General features: G+C 52.8%; 1 protein-coding gene across 5 annotated transcripts in view; it reads right to left on the reverse strand.

Moving 5' to 3' along the window:
• Positions 1 to 1,624: 1,624 nt before the first annotated feature.
• SEZ6L2 (seizure related 6 homolog like 2) overlaps positions 1,625 to 17,359 on the reverse strand; it is a 29,117-nt gene continuing 13,382 nt past the window's right edge. For 2 of the 5 annotated variants that reach the window (XM_030798075.1, XM_030798061.1), the window contains exons 8-18: positions 16,366 to 16,529; positions 10,657 to 10,857; positions 9,086 to 9,224; positions 8,087 to 8,283; positions 7,578 to 7,772; positions 4,010 to 4,201; positions 3,712 to 3,903; positions 3,169 to 3,207; positions 2,874 to 2,991; positions 2,653 to 2,749; positions 1,625 to 2,194 (exon numbers count right to left, since the gene is read on the reverse strand). In XM_030798075.1, the coding sequence (XP_030653935.1) occupies positions 2,165 to 2,194; positions 2,653 to 2,749; positions 2,874 to 2,991; positions 3,169 to 3,207; positions 3,712 to 3,903; positions 4,010 to 4,201; positions 7,578 to 7,772; positions 8,087 to 8,283; positions 9,086 to 9,224; positions 10,657 to 10,857; positions 16,366 to 16,529 (1,564 nt within the window). In that variant the 3' untranslated portion in view covers positions 1,625 to 2,164. The remainder of the gene's footprint in view (positions 2,195 to 2,652; positions 2,750 to 2,873; positions 2,992 to 3,168; positions 3,208 to 3,711; positions 3,904 to 4,009; positions 4,202 to 7,577; positions 7,773 to 8,086; positions 8,284 to 9,085; positions 9,225 to 10,656; positions 10,858 to 16,365; positions 16,530 to 17,359) is intronic. The other 3 variants (XM_030798083.1, XM_030798069.1, XM_030798086.1) reach the window with 2 other exon arrangements.

The raw sequence follows: 17,359 nt of genomic DNA on the forward strand, positions 1-17,359 counted from the left end.
ACACTCCAGCCTGGGTGACACAGTAAGACTCAGTCGCAAAAAAAAAAAAAAAGACAAAAAAACAACATAATGCATACAAAATGCTTGCTATTATTGAGATCAGTTTGCCTCACATTCTAAAAGTCCACCCCTTTCTGAATATTTCAGCATCCTTTCAAGTATCCTAAAAATGTTTAATTGCATTTAAATATAAATTTTTATTTTACTTTATTTTATTTTTTTTTATTTATTTTTTTTGAGACAGAGTCTCGCTCTGTCGCCTAGGCTGGAGTGCAGTGGCGCAATCTCGGCTCACTGCCAGCTCCACCTCCTGGGTTCACGCCAGTCTCCTGCCTCAGCCTCCTGAGTAGCTGGGATTACAGGCGCCCGCCACTACGCCCGGCTAATTTTTTGTATTTTTAGTAGAGATGGGGTTTCACCGTGTTAGCCAGGATGGTCTTGATCTCCTGACCTCATAATCTGCCAGCCTCGGCCTCCCAAAGTGCTGAGATTAAAGGTGTGAGCCACTGCGCCCAGCTTAAATATAAAATTTTAATTAGGCCAGGCAAGGTGGCTCACACCTGTAATCCCAGCACTTTGGGAGGCCCAGGCAGGCGGATCACCTGAGGTCAGGAGTTCGAGACCAGCCTGGCCAACATGGCAAAACCCAGTCTCTACTAAAAATACAAAAATTAGCCAGGCATGGGTGCCTGTAATCCCAGCTACTCGAGAGGCTGAGGCAGGAGAATGGCTTGAACCCAGGAGGTGGAGGTTGCAGTAAGCCAAGATCACGCCATTGCACTCCAGCCTGGGTGACAAGAGTGAAAAAAAAAAAAAAGTGGAAAAGGACACCCCCAAGGATAAAAAACAAGTTCAAATAGTTGGATGGGTCACAGCAGATACGCCTAAAATACTAAAAAGATTGGGGTGGGGGGAAGAAATGGTGTACTTGAATGGATACAAAAATTCTCCAAAGGGGGCTGAATTTTAGGCAAACTGGTCATAAGACAAATTGAAAAGCCAGGCTTGGTGGCTCATGCCTGTAATCCCAGAACTTTGGGAAGTCGAGGAAGGAGGATTGCTTGAGGCCAGGTGTTCGAGACCAGCCTGGGCAACATAACAAGATCTCATTTCTACAAAAAATTTAAAAATTAGGCAGGCACCGTGGCTTGCACCTGTAGTCCCAGCTACTCAGGACGCTGAGGCGGGAGGATCCCTTGAACCTAGGAGTTTGAGATTGCAGTGAGCTGTGATGGCACCACTGCACTCTAGCCTGGCCAGCAGAGCCAGGCCCTGTCTCTAAAAAGAAAGAAATTGAAAGCTGTTTGCCTCCTGCCCAGCAGTGAGAGAAGACAGGTGGCTCCTGTCAGTTTTCTTCCAGCTGGAAGAGGCCCGCAAGGTCAGGCAAGGCCTGGTGGAGAGGTCACTGCGTCCTGGAGTGAGGCTGGTCGCAGGGAGGGCTTCACAGAGGCTGAGGCTAAAGCCAGGCTTTTTGACCTCAGGCCAGGTCCCCAGACACTGCCCTCTGCCCACTTTCGCATTTCCTTTTTTTTTTTTTTTTCAAATTGTTCCCCTTTCCCCAGCCCTCTCTCCAGAGAAGTGGTCCAGTGCTTGGTGACCACCTCCCCACACCCCATCGGCCCAATTACAAGTGGTGATTTTCTGTTTATTGCTCAAAAACAAGAATTCAGAAGCAAAGGTAGAGAGACTGTGGGTTGGGGAGATGGCAGGAAGGGGGCAAGGCCTTGTCCCAGCTCTCCCCTTCGTCCTTCTTCTGACCCTCCTGGCTGGAGTCAGGCCTAGGGCCAGGGCATCTGGGAGGGGGGTGCCTTCGTGGCCAAGGGAACAGTAGAGCTATCGGGGGCAGTCCTTGAGGGGTGCCCTGGGCAGGAGGGGCTGCAAGATATTCAGGGAGGCAGAGTTCCCCTCCCAGAATCCAAAAGCCAGTAGGGTAGGGGGCAGGCCCCTCGTTTGGCAACTGAGAAGAGGCGGCTTTGGGCGGCAGGATGCTGGTTTATTTACTGTAGGATCGCCAGGGCCATCAAAGCCCCCTCGTGGGATGGGGAGACTATTTACACAGCCAGGGAGGAGGGCAGCCAGGAGGCAGAGACCGGGTCCCATACTTCCCTCTGCCCAAATGAGGAGGGGAGAGGCGTCCTGGGTCCTGCAGCTGTAGTCTTGCGGTTCAGATGGAAACTTCATACTCCCGCGTATCCTGAAGACAGAGAGATCAGGTCAGTTGTTGGGGTCTGATAGGGGTGGAAGAGGCAGCCGAATGGGAGAAGGGGCAATGATCCTGGGTTTTAAAGTAACATTGACCACTGGGAGCTGGGGGGCCAGTGAATGTGTTTGGTTCATCCTACAGTGTCGTAAAATGACACAAGAATCTGAATTTCTGGCTTGTCTTGAATAATTGGAAGATCTGCCAATTGTGCCTCAGTTTCGAGTATGGGGTAGAGCCGTATTCTTGAGATGGGGCACAAGTGCTCCACTTAGCCACAGTCCTCACCACTCCCTATTGTCTACACATGGCTTGCTGTGCTCATTGACATGGCCTCTGGGGGCAGCTGAGTTTGAAATTCCCAAGACAGAGATTCCAGAGACCTTGTGAGACGGTTATGGAGTCCTGGGAGAGCCAAGTGGTGGCTCTTCAGGGGCAGGGGAGGTGCCTACCCCAGCTTCATACAGCGGGTTGCTGAAGTCCGACTCCACGGTGATGGGGCTGTAGGAGTGGGAGCCGGAGAAGCCAAAAAGGGACTTTCCCTGAAGCCTGGGAAAGGGAGAGGACAGAGGAGCTTATCAACAGGTGAGCCCTGAGCTCCCCTGACCCAGGCTCCAGTGCCAGGCCTGCAAGACGTCTGCCCCGGCCGGCAGTCCCCAAGCAGGCTACTTACTTGGTGTAGTATATGTAAACGCCACTGCCGAGGACAATGACCAAGCCTAGAGGCAGCAGGATGGCCAGGGCCAGGTTCCCCCCTTCCAGCTGCCGTGATGGATCTGTGGTCTGGGTCACTACAGGAGGAGGAGAGGCCGGTGAGCTGTGGCTGGGCCCAGTTCTGGGCTCTCCCAGCCTCCTGCCCTGGGCCTCAAACCCTGGGCTTCATCCCTCCAAGGCCTGGCCTCCTGCCCGGCCTCTGCCTTGCCCTCCCGACCTGGCCAGCCTGGGTCTCCACCTGTGCTCTCACTGACCTTCCAGTTTTCGGTTGTCCAGGAGCTCCTCATAGGCAACTGCAGGGAGAGGAGGGGGAGGGGATGGGGTCTGAGCCAGGGAGGGGAGGAGGCTGGGAGGGGCCGGGAGCCCGGTGGGGCTGGGCTGGACAGCCTGGTTCTCTCTGCCCTCTGCTCAGCCTCAACTTTCTCTCTCCCTTGGTGGGGAAGAGAGAGGAGTGACCAGCACAGGGCCTTTGTCCTCTTTCTCCAGACCCCTACAAAGTCAGGGTTCCTGGACAGTCTGAGCCAAACTAGAACTTGTCAGAGATAGGGAAACTGAGGCCTATTCAGAGAGAGCAAGGGACTTCCAAGCCAAGGCCCCCTCTACTACACCCCTGAGCCAATCCCATGACCTCACATGACCCAGGGCTTCTGGACACACCCATGAGGACGCGAGGCCACAGGAGGAGAACCGGGAGCTCTGTGGGGTCGCCCATTGGTCTCAAATGTGCTACCTGACTCTCCCAGCCCTGTCACTTCCCGGACACTGGTGTGCCCCTCCTGCCCTGTCTGGCCAGGCACCTTTGCAGAGTGGGGGCTGGCTGGTCCACTGGGAGGGGTGGCCGGGCACACAGGTGATGGTGACCTCGCCGATAAGCTCAAAGCCCTCATAGCAGAAGAAGCGCAGAGACTCGCCCGCCTGGTAGTGGTGCTTGTACAGCGTCTGGTAGCCATTCTCGGGAACCCCCGGGTTCAGGCATGGCTCGTACTTCACTGCGGGGAGCATGCCAGTCACGTGCCAGCTGCACTACTGCGCACGGGACAGACGGGCTCTCCCAGGGCTACCCAGCCACCCTCCCAGGGTGTGCCCCAGACTCACAGGCGCATTTGGGGACCCTATCGCTCCACTTGGGTGTGCCTGTGTCCCGGCTGTAGCAGGTGAGCATGGCTGCCCCCTCGAGGCTGTACCCTGGCAGGCAGCGGTACTGGACATGGGAGCCAACGGGGAAGCCGGCGTCCGAGGCGGTGCGGTGCCCGTTGGCAATCTCGCCAGGGTCAGCACAAGTCATGACTGGTGGCAGAAGAACAAGGTCAGGGGGAGCGAGGGCCTTCAAAGATCAGCCTGGGCAACACAGAGAGACCCCATCTCTACAAAAAATTGAAAAATTAGCCAGGAGTGGTGGCGCACTCCTGTGGTCCCAGCTACTCAGGAGTTGGAGGCGGGATGATTGCTCGAACCCAGCAGGTCGAGGCTGCAGTGAATGGTGACCGCGCTACTGCACTCCAGCCTGGGTGACAGAGTGAGACCCAGTCGAAAAAAAATAAAAGAAAATCTCCCAGAAGCCTAGGGCTAGGAGAGGCCTGAGCCTCAGGCCGTTTCCTCTGAACACCTCTGCACACACACGCACTTCCCACCAATTCCTCAGAAGGAAGAGAGCATGAATTGGAAAAACTTAAAATGCAGTGCATTTATTTTCAGAGCAGAATGACAGGCTTAATTTTTTTCAAAATTCAATGTATGTTATATTTCAGGCTTCATTTAAAAAACAGTTTGCTTGGGGAAACCCCAAGCCCCTATCCTGGGGTAAAATTCAAAATATTTAACCACCATACCAGAGCATACCCAGCCAAATCCCAGCAGGGTGAGCCCAACATGGCTTGTCATCTGTGGAACAGCAGCTGCCCTCTTTAGAGGGGGCCCAGCTCTCCTGTCCCCAGTATTCTCATTATGCCCAGCCCAGTTCACTAACATACACTGCCTGCCTTCAGGCGTTTGAGTTTACAACCCTGTTGTGAAGGAATCATAATCATAGCCATACACTGCCTGCCTTCAGGCGTTTGAGTTTACAACCCTGTTGTGAACGAATCATAATCATAGCCATTTCTTGTATATAAGCCTGAGCTACGTACCCTGCTAAATGTTTTACAAACAAATATAATTCCGTGTGTGTGTGTGTGTGCGTGTGTGTGTGTGTGTGTTTGAGATGGAGTCTCGCTCTGTCGCCCAGGCTAGAGTGCAGTGGCGCATCTCGGCTCACTGCAACCTCTGCCTTCTGGACTCAAGAGATTCTCCTGCCTCAGCCTCCTGAGTAGCTGCGATTACAGGCATTCGCTACCACGCCCAGCTAATTTTTGTGTTTTTAGTATAGACAGGGTTTTGCCATGTTGGCCAGGCTGGTCTCGAACTCCTGACCTCAGGTGATCCACCCACCTCAGCCTCCCACAGTGCTGGGATTACAGGTGTGAGCCACCACGGCTGGCCCCAAATATAATTCTTTGTTTTGGAGATGAGAACTTGCTCTGTCACTCAAGCTGGAGTGCAGTGGTGAGATCATGGCTCACTGCAGCCTCAAACTCCTGGGCTTAAGCAATTCTCGCACCTTAGCCTCCTGAGTAACTGGGACCACAGCATATACCACCATGCCTGGCTATATTTTTTATTATTTGTAGAGACAGGGTCTCACTATGTTGCCCAGGCTGTTCTCAATCTCCTGGGCTCAACTGATCCTCCCACCTTGGCCTTCCAAAGCACTGCAATTTCAGATGTGAGCCACCACACCTGGCACAAACATAATATTTAATCCTGATTATCCTGAGAGGCCAATGTCACTGTCATCTCCCTTGGAGCCCAGGGCTCAGGGCGGTCAAAGGACTTGGCCCATGGTCACTCAGCCAGGGAGTGGCAGAGCGGGAATCTGCCCAGGGTCACAGCCATGGAGCACTGGACAGGGACTCAGAGATGTGGGTCCTGGCACACCTTCAGGCTCAATCTGCTGCCTGGGGCAGGTTCCTCCTGAGCCCGAGGCAGCGGGGCCAGCCGAACTCTCAGCCCCATCCAGGCCTGATATCCTGTGAATCCTTCCAGGGGCGGGGAGCTGTGTTCAGCCCAAATCTGGCTACCTGAAGCTTCTCCCCTTGGTCCCACCATTGCTTCGAGATGCCACATGGAACTACAGCCCCACATCCTTGGGGCTGGCTTCCCAAAATTTGGAGAAAGTAACCAGCTGCCATTCCTTTCTGCTCTTCAATTTTCTTTTTCTTTTCTTTTTTTTTTGAGATGGAGTATCACTCCCGTGGCGCAGCGTGGAATGCAATGGCACAGTCTGAGCTTACTTCAACCTCCACCTCCCAGGTTTGAGCGATTCTCCTTCCTCAGCCTCCTGAGTAGCTGGGATTACAGGCGTATGCCACCACGCCCAGGTAGTTTTTTATTTTTAGTAGAGACGGGGTTTCGCCATGTTGGCCAGGCTGGTCTCGAACTCCTTCTTCTTCTTCTTCTTCTTCTTATTCTTCTTCTTCTTATTATTATTATTATTTTTGAGACGGAGTCTCGCTCTATCGCCCAGGCTGGAGTGCAGTGGCGCAATCTCGGCTCACTGCAAGCTCCGTCTCCCGGGTTCACGCCATTCTTCTGTCTCAGCCTCTCCGAGGAGCTGGGACTACAGGCGCCCGCCACCACGCCCGGCTAATTTTTTGTATTTGTTAGTAGAGACGGGGTTTCACCGTGGTCTCGATCTCCTGACCTCGTGATCCGCCCGCCTCGGCCTCCCAAAGTGCTGGGATTACAAGCGTGAGCCACCGCACCTGGCCCTCGAACTCCTGACCTCAGGTGATCCACCGCACCTGGCCCTTTCTGCTCTTCTAAAAGATACACACTCCCCGCTCCTTAAAATGTCACCTCCTCTGTGAAATCTCCTGCTCCAGCCCTGAGAAAATTAGCCCACTGCTCTCCCCACAGCCCTTCGCCACGCCCAGGGCAGCATGGGCCCTGTGAACTTTCCATCTGCGCTTCACAACCTGAGTCCTACTCTGCCGATGGGGAAACCAAGGCTCAGAGATGCTAAGTGCCTCGCCCAAAGTCACCCAGTGATCACCACCCTGCGTATCCCTCCCAGAATGCGAGCTCCGTAAGAGTATGGAGTGGCTTGAACCCCCCTCTCCTAACCCCAACCCAACACGGGGCTTCAATGATGGCATTCAAATAAACCAAGTGCTCTGACAAGCCTTGGTCCTAGCAAAGTGGCTCTCTACAATTTCAACTGAGAGGACTGCGGGATTGGGGCGGGGCGTAGGACAGGAAGGTGGAGCCAAGTGTGAACGCGGGGAGCCCAGTGGGAATCTGGTCGGAGCCCTTTTAGGGGCCAAACTCAGACGCCGCAGAGGAGGGGTCAGGAGGGGACGGGGCGGGGCCATGAGAAGAGGAAACAGGGACCGAGCCCAGGTCGGTGCAAGAAAGAGGGATGCAGCCCGGAGAAGATGAGAGGGAGACCCAGAGGCGACAGTTTCGGGGAACCGGGCGGAGAAGTGAGAGCTAAAGGGCATAGGGGCAGGCCTTGAAGAAGATCCAGGAAGGACCCCGAGCGAAGGGATGGAACCCAGAAAGCACGGGGGCCTGGACAGGACAGGCTGGGGGCGGGGCCGAGGGGACGCGGGCGGGGCCGGCTCACTCTTTTGGCAGGCGGGCGGCGCGGCGCTCCAAGACAGGTCCCACTGGCAAGTGAGAATGTCGGAGCCTAGCAGCTCGTAGCCAGGCTCGCACTGGTAGGTGAGCACCGTGCCCCGGATCAGGTCCCCGTGGGATGCCGTCCTCCAGCCCCACTCCGGAGGTGGCAGCTCGGGGCAAGTGTCGTTCCTCGGGACCTCTGCAGGGGAGGGAGGGCGAGTTCGGAGGCTGCATTTTAACTCCGGGCTCCCTTCCAGCCTCGGAGGCTTTGCTCTGTGCCCCCTCCCGGGATCTGTCTCTCTCTCTCAGAGACAGGATTTCCTGTCGCCCAGGCTGGAGTACAGTGGTACAAGCATAGCTCATTGCAGCCTCAACCTCCTGGCTTCAAGCAATCCTCCCGCCTCGGCCTCCCAAGGCCCTGGGATAACAGGCGTGAGCCACCACGACCGGCCACCTCCCGGGATCTCTGGCCTGCCCCACCCCTGCCCATCCCGGGACTCTATCCCTCAGTACCTTTGAAGTGCAATACGAAGCCCTGGCCCAGGCCTGGATTTGGGGGCCCGGGCGGTGCCTGAAACTGCAGTGTGAGGTCGGGCCCAGAGGAGAGGAGGCGGCGGCGCGGTTGAGGTCCCCGCAGCTGGGCCAAGACTCGGGCGCTGGGACCGTCCCCGTCGAACAGCGTCAGCATGTCCCCTTCCCGCACATTCAATCTGCAGGGGGTGAGACCAGACAATGGGGCGGGGCTGCGACTGGCCCCTCCCATCCAGCTCTGCCCCATCCTCAACTCTGCTCATTGGTAGCCCCTCCTACTCACCAGCCCCGCCCATATTCTATCCCAGGTCTGGCACCGCCTCTGTTTTGACCAATCATGGTTTCTCCTATGCTAGTGCCTCAGGGTTCCCCTATTCTATGGCACCTCCCATGTCCTACTACCCAATCCCTAAGCTTGCTCATTACTAACTCCGCCCACTGTCCAGTCCCTCCTCCAACACCATGGGATCCACAGCCTAGCCCAGCTCCAGCTCTGGCCAATCACAGACCAAATTCGCTACCACCCTACACAACTCTAGGCCCCGCCTGAGTACCTGCTTTGAAGCCAAGCCCACTTCAGCTTCTGTGCCGTCTCATGACCCTCTCATACCAATTCAGCTCACTGGATTCTCCCTAGACCTCCCCAACTTGCTGGTGATAACGCAACAGTTTGGAAATAGCTCCAGGGGCAGCCTCAGAAACCTCCAAAGAGTGAGAGGCACCAGGCCAGAGCCCCTTGTTCACAGTGGCCCCTAAGGAAGGCTGCATTGCCCTATTTATTTGTCCGAGGTTGCCTGGCTAATACGTGATTTGAGCCCAGCTCTCTCACCTCTATCCTGAACCCTTAGTGCACCAGCCTATCCACTGAATTCTGGATAGATACGCAAAAGCCAGGCAGGCTCAGAATGCAGGCTAGTGCATTGGCATACCACACTTTGCTGAGCCTACACCCGTCGCACCCTCTGCAGGACCCAAACATACATCTCGACTTGGAGCAAGATGCGCTTCTCTTCCTGGACGTGCAGGCCCCACACGCAGTCTTGGCCCGGGCTATAGCTCTGGGGCCAGTCAGGAGAGAGGACCACGCCAGCTGGTTCCGACAGCTCCCCTCCACACATGGCTAGGAAAAAAGTGGTGTCAGGTTCGGGACCCAGGTGGGAACGCTGTCTCCATTTCACCACAGTCCTCACCACTCATGATGCATGCATCACATCACCTCGATTGTTTCCTATTACCTATGATCCACCTGTTTCTTTTATTCTTTTATTTTATTTATTTATTTATTTTTACTTTTTTTTTTTTTTTGAGACAGAGTCTCTCTCTGTCGCCCAGGCTGGAGTGCAGTGGCGCGACCTTGGCTCACTGCAAGCTCTGCCTCCCGGGTTCACGCCATTCTCCTGCCTCAGCCTCCCGAGTAGGTGGGACTACAGGCGCAGCCACCACGCCCTAATTTTTTTTTTTTTTTTTGTATTTTTAGTAGAGATGGGGTTTTACGGTGTTAGCCAGAATGGTCTCGATCTCCTGACCTCGTGATCCGCCCGCCTCGGCCTCCCAAAGTGCTGGGATTACAGGCGTGAGCCACCACGCTCAGCCCCTATTTTTATTTTTTTAGACGGAGTCTCACTCTGTTGCCCAGGCTGGAGTGCAGTGGCACAATCCCGGCTCACTGCAACCTCCACCTCCCAGATTCAAGCGATTCTTGTGCCTCAGCCTCCCAAGTAGCTGGGATTACAGGCAGGCACCACCATGCCCGGCTAATTTTTGTATTTTCAGTAGAGATGGGGTTTCACTCTGTTGACCAGGCTGGTCTCCAACTCCTGACCTCAGGTGATCTGCCTGCCTGAGCCCCCCAGAGTGTTGGGATTACAGGTGTGAGCCACCGCGCCTGGCTTTATCCACCTGTTTCTTTTTTCTTTCTTTTTTTTTTTTTTGAGACGGAGTTTCACTTTTCTTGCCCAGGCTGGAGTGCAGTGCTGCGATCTCAGCTCATCACAACCTCCGCCTCCCGGGTTCAAGCAATTCTCCTGCCTCAGCCTCCCGAGTAGCTGGGATTACAGGCATGCATCACCAGGCCCAGCTAATTTTGTATTTTAAGTAGAGACAGTGTTTCTCCATGTTGATCAGGCTGGTCTCGAACTCCCCACCTCAGGTGATCCACCCGCCTCGGCCTCCCATAGTGCTGGGATTACAGGCGTGAGCCACCGCGCCCAGCCATGGTCCACCTGTTTCTTGTCGCATCTAGGTCCTATTGTGTTCAATATCCAGTCCTGCTCTTAACAAACCCCACCCACTCTCAAGCCTGCCCAATCTGTGACTTAACCCAACAGCAGTTCTCACTCTTGAAGACATTTGCGTTTGTGACCCCTGCATTCAGTAACAAGCCCACCAGTTATTCAGCTAAGAAAACAGCCTCTGAAGGGACAGGGATGTACCCAAGGCTTGGGTCGATTAAGTCTGGATGTGCAGCCTTCCTTTCTGAATGGCCTTGCTGGGATCCCCAGTTCAGGGGGCAACGTGGACTGAAGGACCTGCCTGCGACAAGGAAGGCTCACCTTTGCAGGCCGGCTCTGTGTCGTTCCAGTGGGGTTCTGTGGGATCCACACATTCGATGGCATTGGGGGGCCCAGGGGGCTCCAGGGCATATCCTGGGAGGCACGAGAAGGTTGCCAGTGCCCCTGGGCGATACTCAGGGTCCGTGGTAGTGACGTTTCCATGTGCCAGGAAGGGGGCGAAGCAGCGATCCTCCTCAAAGGCTGGGAAGGAGTCAGTCATAACAATTAAGCATTAGGACAGGCCTCAAGGGATCTCAAATTGGGGATGTGGGCTGAATTGGGGTGTTTGGCCACTCACTGGGCTTTTTTTTTTTTTTTTTTGAGACAGAGTCTTGTGCTGTCGCCCAGGCTGGAGTGCAGTGGTAAGACCTTGGCTCACTGCAGCCTCTGACTCCCAGGTTCAAGCAATTCTCATGCCTCAGCCTCCCAAGTAGCTGGGATTGCAGGCGTGCACCACCATGACCAGCTAATTTTTTTTCTTTTTTGAGATGGAATTTCACACTTGTTGCTCAGGCTGGAGTGCAATGGCACGATCTTGGCTCACCACAACCTCCGCCTCCTGGGTTCAAGCGATTCTCCTGCCTCAGGTTCCTGAGTAGCAGGGATTATAGGCATGTGCTACTACGCCTGGCTAATTTTTTGTATTTTTAGTAGAGACGGGGTTTCTCCAGGTTGATCAGGCTGATCTCGAACTCCCGACCTCAGGTGATCTGCCTGCCTCGGCCTCCCAAAGTGCTGGGATTACAGGCATGAGCCACCGTGCCTGGCCAATTTTTGTATTCTTAGTAGAGACAGGGGTTTCACCATGTTGGCTAGGCTGGTCTTGAACTCCTGGCCTTAAGTGATCTGCCTGCCTCGGCCTCCCAAAATGCTGGGATTACAGACATGAGTCACTGCGCCCAGCCTGGGGTTTTTTTATTTTTTATTTTTTTAGAGATAGGATCTCACTCTGTTGTCCAGGCTGGAGTGCAGTGGTGTGATCACAGCTCACTACAGCCTAGATCTCTTAGGCTCAAGCGATCCTCCCACCTCAGCCTCTCCAGTAGCTGGGACTACAAGCATGCACACCCCACCCAGCAGCTCATTTTCTGATTTTTTTTTTTTTGTAGAGATGGGGTTTCACCATGTTACTCAGGCTGGTCTCAAACTCCTGACCTCAGGTATCTGCTGGCCTCGGCCTCCCAAAGTGCTGGGATTACAGGTGTGAGCCATTGCCCTGACGTTGGTGGGTTTTTAAAAACTGAATGCCACTGGGTTTAGCATTCACTCTCCAGACTGTCAAAAAAAGTTCTAACACTCCTCATTCACATATTTATGTTGCCTCCCTGGCCTCTGGAGGGAAGCCACTGAGCTAGCCAAATCCCAGCCACCATTCTACAGAGCGGAGGTCGATAGACCAAAAAGCTACTTGCTCAAGGTCACACAAGAGACAATGGCAAAAGCAGGTCTCAAACCCAGATGGTTTGATTCCCAGCCACAGATACTTGGCTCTGGAAACAGCAGAGATAGGCGGGTAAGGGGAGGGGTGCTTTCGGAGAACTGGCTGGTGTAGGTGTATTCTCTCCTCAGAAATAACAGTTGGATTCTGATCATCCATGCTGTTGCTAGAACCCAAAATTTCAGCTAATGCAAAAACTACTCAGTTTTTACTTTAAGTCAGCAAAAGTGAACATTTGCAGAGCATTTGAGTTTCTGCTCACCTGATCGGATCTTAGCTGCAAAACTCCCTGTAAGGTAGGTGCCTATGATACCAATGAGGAATCCTTCTCTTTTTTTTTGGGGGGGGGGATGGAATTTCGCTCTTGTTACCAGGCTGGAGTGCAATGGTGTGATCTTGGCTCACAGCAACCTCAGCCTCCCAGGTTCAAGTGATTCTCCTGCCTCAGCCTCCCGAGTAGCTGGGATTACAGACACCCACAACCATCCCCCACTAATTTTTGTATTTTTTTAGTAGAGATGGGGTTTTACCATGTTGGCCAGGCTGGTCTCGAACACCTGACCTCAGGTGATCTACCCGCCTCGACCTCCCAAAGTGCTGGGATTATAGGCGTGAGCCACCATACCCAGACTTTTTTTGTTTTTTGAGATTTCTAATTTTATTTTAATATTTTATTTTTTATTTTTTGAGACTGAGTCTCACTCTGTCGCCCAGGCTGGAGTGCAGTGGCATGATCTCACTTCACTGCAACCTCGGCTTCCCAGGTTCAAGCGATTCTCGTGTCTCAGCCTCCCGAGTAGCTGGGATTACAGGCACACATGGCTAATTGCTGTGTTTTTAGTAGAAATGGGACTTTGACATGTTGCCCAGGCTGGTTTCAAACTCCTGGGCTCAAATGATCCACCTGCCTCAGCCTCCCAAAGTGCGGGGATTACAGGCATGAGCCACTGTGCCTGGGCTATTTTATTTATTTTTAAAAATGAGGCCAGATGCGGTGGCTCACACCTGTAATCCCCACACTTTGGGAGGCTGAGGCAGGTGAATCACCTGAGGTCAGGAGTTCGAGACCAGCCTGACCAACATGGTGAAACCCCGTCTCTACTAAAAATACAAAAATTAGCCGGGCGTGGTGTCTAACACCTGTAATCCCAGCTACTCAGGAGGCTGAGGCAGGAGAACCACTTGAACCCGGAAAGTGGAGGTTGCAGTGAGCCAAGATTGCGCCATTGCACTCCAGCCTGGGTGACAAGAGCGAAACTCCGTCTCAAAAAAAAAAAAGAAAAAAATGAGACAGGGCCTTGCTCTGTCACCTAGGCTGGAGTGTGCAATGGTGGGATCACAACTCACAGCAGCCTTGACCTCCTGGGCTCAAGTGATCCTCCTGCCTCAGCCTCCCAAGCAGCTGGGACCACAAGCGTGCACCACCACACCTGGCTAATTTTTTGTTTTGTTTTGTTTTGTTGAGACAAAGATCTTGCTATGTTGCCCAGGCTGGTCTCCAACTCCCAGGCTCAAGTGATCCTCCCATCTTAGCCTCCCAAAGTGCTGGGATTACAGGCGTGATCCATTGTGCCTGGCCACAGTGAAGAATCTTAAACTCATAGAACGGCAGTGGCCTACAACTATGGAGTCAGGACTCAAAACTTGCCATTTTCGCTAAAAGACCTGTGCTGTTTGCACTTTAACACTCCCAGAATCTATCCCGCAATTGATTTTTGCAGATCCACTGTTCTATTTCACTGTTGCTTAACCTGCAAGGTATCTTGTCCAAATCCTACCCATCCATCACAGTCCCGTGCCAATTCCATTTCTCCCATGATTCATATCAAACACTAGACCCTCCCATCTCTAAGCATTTCATCTTTTTGGTCTCTCTCTTGCTACTGTTTCTACAACTCCTCTGTTTCAGCCACAGTGAAATTCTGTTTCCCAAACATACCAGGCATTTCCCTACTTGCTCTTTCTCAAAGTTCCTCTCTTTCCTTTTCTTTTCTTCTTTTTTCTTTTTTTTTTTTTTTGACAAGGTCTTGCTCTGTTGCCCAGGCTGGAGTGCAGTGGTGCAATCATAGCTCACTGCAACCTCTGGGGTTCAAGTGATCCTCCCACCTCAACCTTCCATGTAGCTGGGACTAGAGGTGTGTGCCACCACACCTGGATAATTATTATTATTATTTTAATTTGTAGACACAGGATCTCACTATGTTGCTCAGACTGGTTCTCAAACTCCTGGCCTCAAGCAATCATCCCACCTTGGCCTCCCAAAGTGTCCAGATTAGAGACATGAGTCACCACAACTGGCCTCAATCTTCCTCTTTTAAAATGTCCTCTGTTGGCTGGGCAGGGTGGCTCACGCCTGTAATCCTAGCACTTTGAGAGGCCGAGGTGGGAGGATCACTTCAGCCCAGCAGTTGGAGACCAGCCTGGGCAACATAGTGAGATGCTGTCTCTACAAAAAATTTAAAAATTACCCAGGCATGGTGGCGAACGCTTGTGGTCCCAGCTACTAGAGAGGCTGAGGCAGGAGGATCACTTGAGCCCAGGAGGTTGAGGTTACAGTGAACCATGATCTGGCCACTGAACTATAGCCTGGGCGACAAAGCAAGACCTGTTTCAATAATAATAATAATAATAAAATACCTTCTATACTTTGAGGCCAAGGTCAAATGCCTCTTCCTCCATGATCACTTCCTTGTTTCTACTCCTTCACATTCATTCCTCTTCTGGTAACAGCATCCCAATTTTAATTTTGGGACGCAGGCCTTCCCCACTCTCACTCCACGAGGTTGAGTTGGAGCCCACCAGGGAAGGCCACGTGAGGCAGATTAGCCAATCCCAATACTGCCTTCTCCTAGCTCAGTGATTGGCTCAGGCTAAGGCCAACCAGGACCTTAGTCAGGTCAATGAGCGCCTCTCCTGGCATTTTTGCTGAGCTCTCAGGAAATACATGAGTGTTCTCTCTGATGCGGTTACTCAGTTGGTGGTATGGGCTGGACAAGGTGGCTTACACCTGTAATCCTGGCACTTTGGGAGTCCCACATGGGCGAATCACTTGAGCCCAGGAGTTCAAGACCAGCCTGGGCAACGTGGTGAAACCCCGTCTCTGCTAAAAACACAAAAATTAGCTGGGCATGGTGGTGCATGCCTGTAATCCCAGCTACTCGGGAAGCTGAGGAATGAGAATCGCTTGAACCTGGAGGAGGGCGGCTGCAGTGAGCTGAGATCACGCCACCGCACTCCAGCCTGGGCGACAGGGAGGAACTCTTGTCTCAAAATAAATAAATAAATAAAAATAAATAAAAAATAAAAAGTGCCAGGCGCAGTGGCTCACGCCTGTAATCCCAACACTTTGGGAGGCCAAGGCGGGCGGATTGCCTGAGGTCGGGAGTTCGAGACCAGCCTGACCAACGTGGAGAAACCCCATTTCTACTAAAAATACAAAATTAGCTGGGCGTGGTGGCGCATGCCTGTAATCCCAGCTACTCGGGAGGCTGAGGCAGGAAAATCGCTTGAACCCAGGAGGCAGAGGTTGCGGTGAGCCGAGATCACACCATTGCACTCCAGCCTGGGCAACAAGAGCAAAACTCCCTTTCAAAATAAATAAAGGCGAGGTGCGGTGGCTCACTCCTGTAATCCCAGCACTTTGGGCGGCCAAGGCAGGCGGATCACGAGGTCAGGAGATCGAGTCCATCCTGGCTAACAAGGTGAAACCCCGTCTCTACTAAAAATACAAAAAAATTAGCCGGGCGTGGTGGCGGGTGCCTGTAGTCCCAGCTACTCGGGAGACTGAGGCAGGAGAATGGCGTGAACCCGGGAGGTGGAGCTTGCAGTGAGCCGAGATCGCGCCACTGCACTCCAGCCTGGGCGACAGAGCAAGACTCCATCTCAAAAAAATAAATAAATAAATAAATAAATAAATAAAATAAAAATTAAGTTGGTGGTATGTAAGTCGGCAGCTATGTCCATCACACAGGGAAAGCCTGCCTGAGAATAAAGCCAACACAGAGGAAAGAACTGAGATACTGAGATAACTGGTCTCTGGGCTATGTACCTGGATCCAGACATGCATGAAGCTTAAACAGAGAAGGCTGCCTCGGGGAAGGAGAAGGGGTCCCTAGAAGAGATCCTTGCAGTTTTGGGGCAGGGAAGCGAGTCACGTTTCAGGAATCCCAGCATGGAGATGAACAGGCATGGAGTTTGTGCTTCTGACTATGCTTGGTATCAGGAAGAGGAGGTGTGGCGTTTGGGGTCCGGTGGGGGAGTGGGTCACTTACCTTCAAATCGGAGGCTTAACAGCAGGGGATTGGCAGGTGTCTCTGACAGCAGCTCCACATAGAGGGACTGGGCGTCACTGATGAGACCCCGCTCGGGGACATCGTCCATGTCCGAATCATAGATCACGGGGGATAGGGGGCTGCCCCCTGAGCGCACCATCAGCCTGGGATGGACAGAAACGTGACCAGGAGCTCAACCTCCCTCACAAGCTGCCTCACCCCTTGCCTGCTTTCCTAACTTATTTTTATAGCTGTTATCATCACACATAACCATATGCCACACACTCTTCTAAGCCCTTACACATTCTATCTCATTTAATTTTCACAAGAACTCTTGAGTCAGACACTATTATTATCCCTTATTTAATAGATGAGGATATTAGGGCATAGAAAGATCAAGTAACCTGTCCAAGGTCACAGGGCAAGTAGTGGCAGGGCTGAGATACCAAGTTGCTAGGTAAAGGATGATAATGATGATGAAGATAGCAGATGCTTGACCAGGCATGGTGGCTCAGCTCACACTTGTTATCCCAGCACTTTGGGAAGCCAAGACAGGTGGATCACCTGAAGTCAGGAGTTCAAAACCAGGCTGGCCAACATGGTAAAACCCCATGTTTACTAAAAATACAAAAATTAGCCAGGCATGGTGGTGCATGCCTGTAATCCCAGCTACTCAGGAAGCCGAGGCAGGAGAATTGCTTGCATCTGGGAGGTGGAGGTTGCAGTGAGCTGAATCTGTGCCACTGCACTCCAGCCTGGGTGACAGTGAAACTCTGTCTCCAAAAAAAAATAAATAAAAAAAAATAAGGCCAGGTACGGTGGCTCATGCCTGTAATCCTAGCACTTTGGGAGGCTGAGGTGGGCGGATCACGAGGTCAGGACATCGAGACCATCCTGGCTAACACGGTGAAACCCCATCTCTACTAAAAAAAAAAAGTACAAAAAATTAGCCGGACGTGGTGGCATGCACTTGTAGTCCCAGCTACTCGGGAGG

Source organism: Nomascus leucogenys, chromosome 2, assembly GCF_006542625.1.
Source record: "Nomascus leucogenys isolate Asia chromosome 2, Asia_NLE_v1, whole genome shotgun sequence".
NCBI classification, from domain to species: domain Eukaryota; kingdom Metazoa; phylum Chordata; class Mammalia; order Primates; family Hylobatidae; genus Nomascus; species Nomascus leucogenys.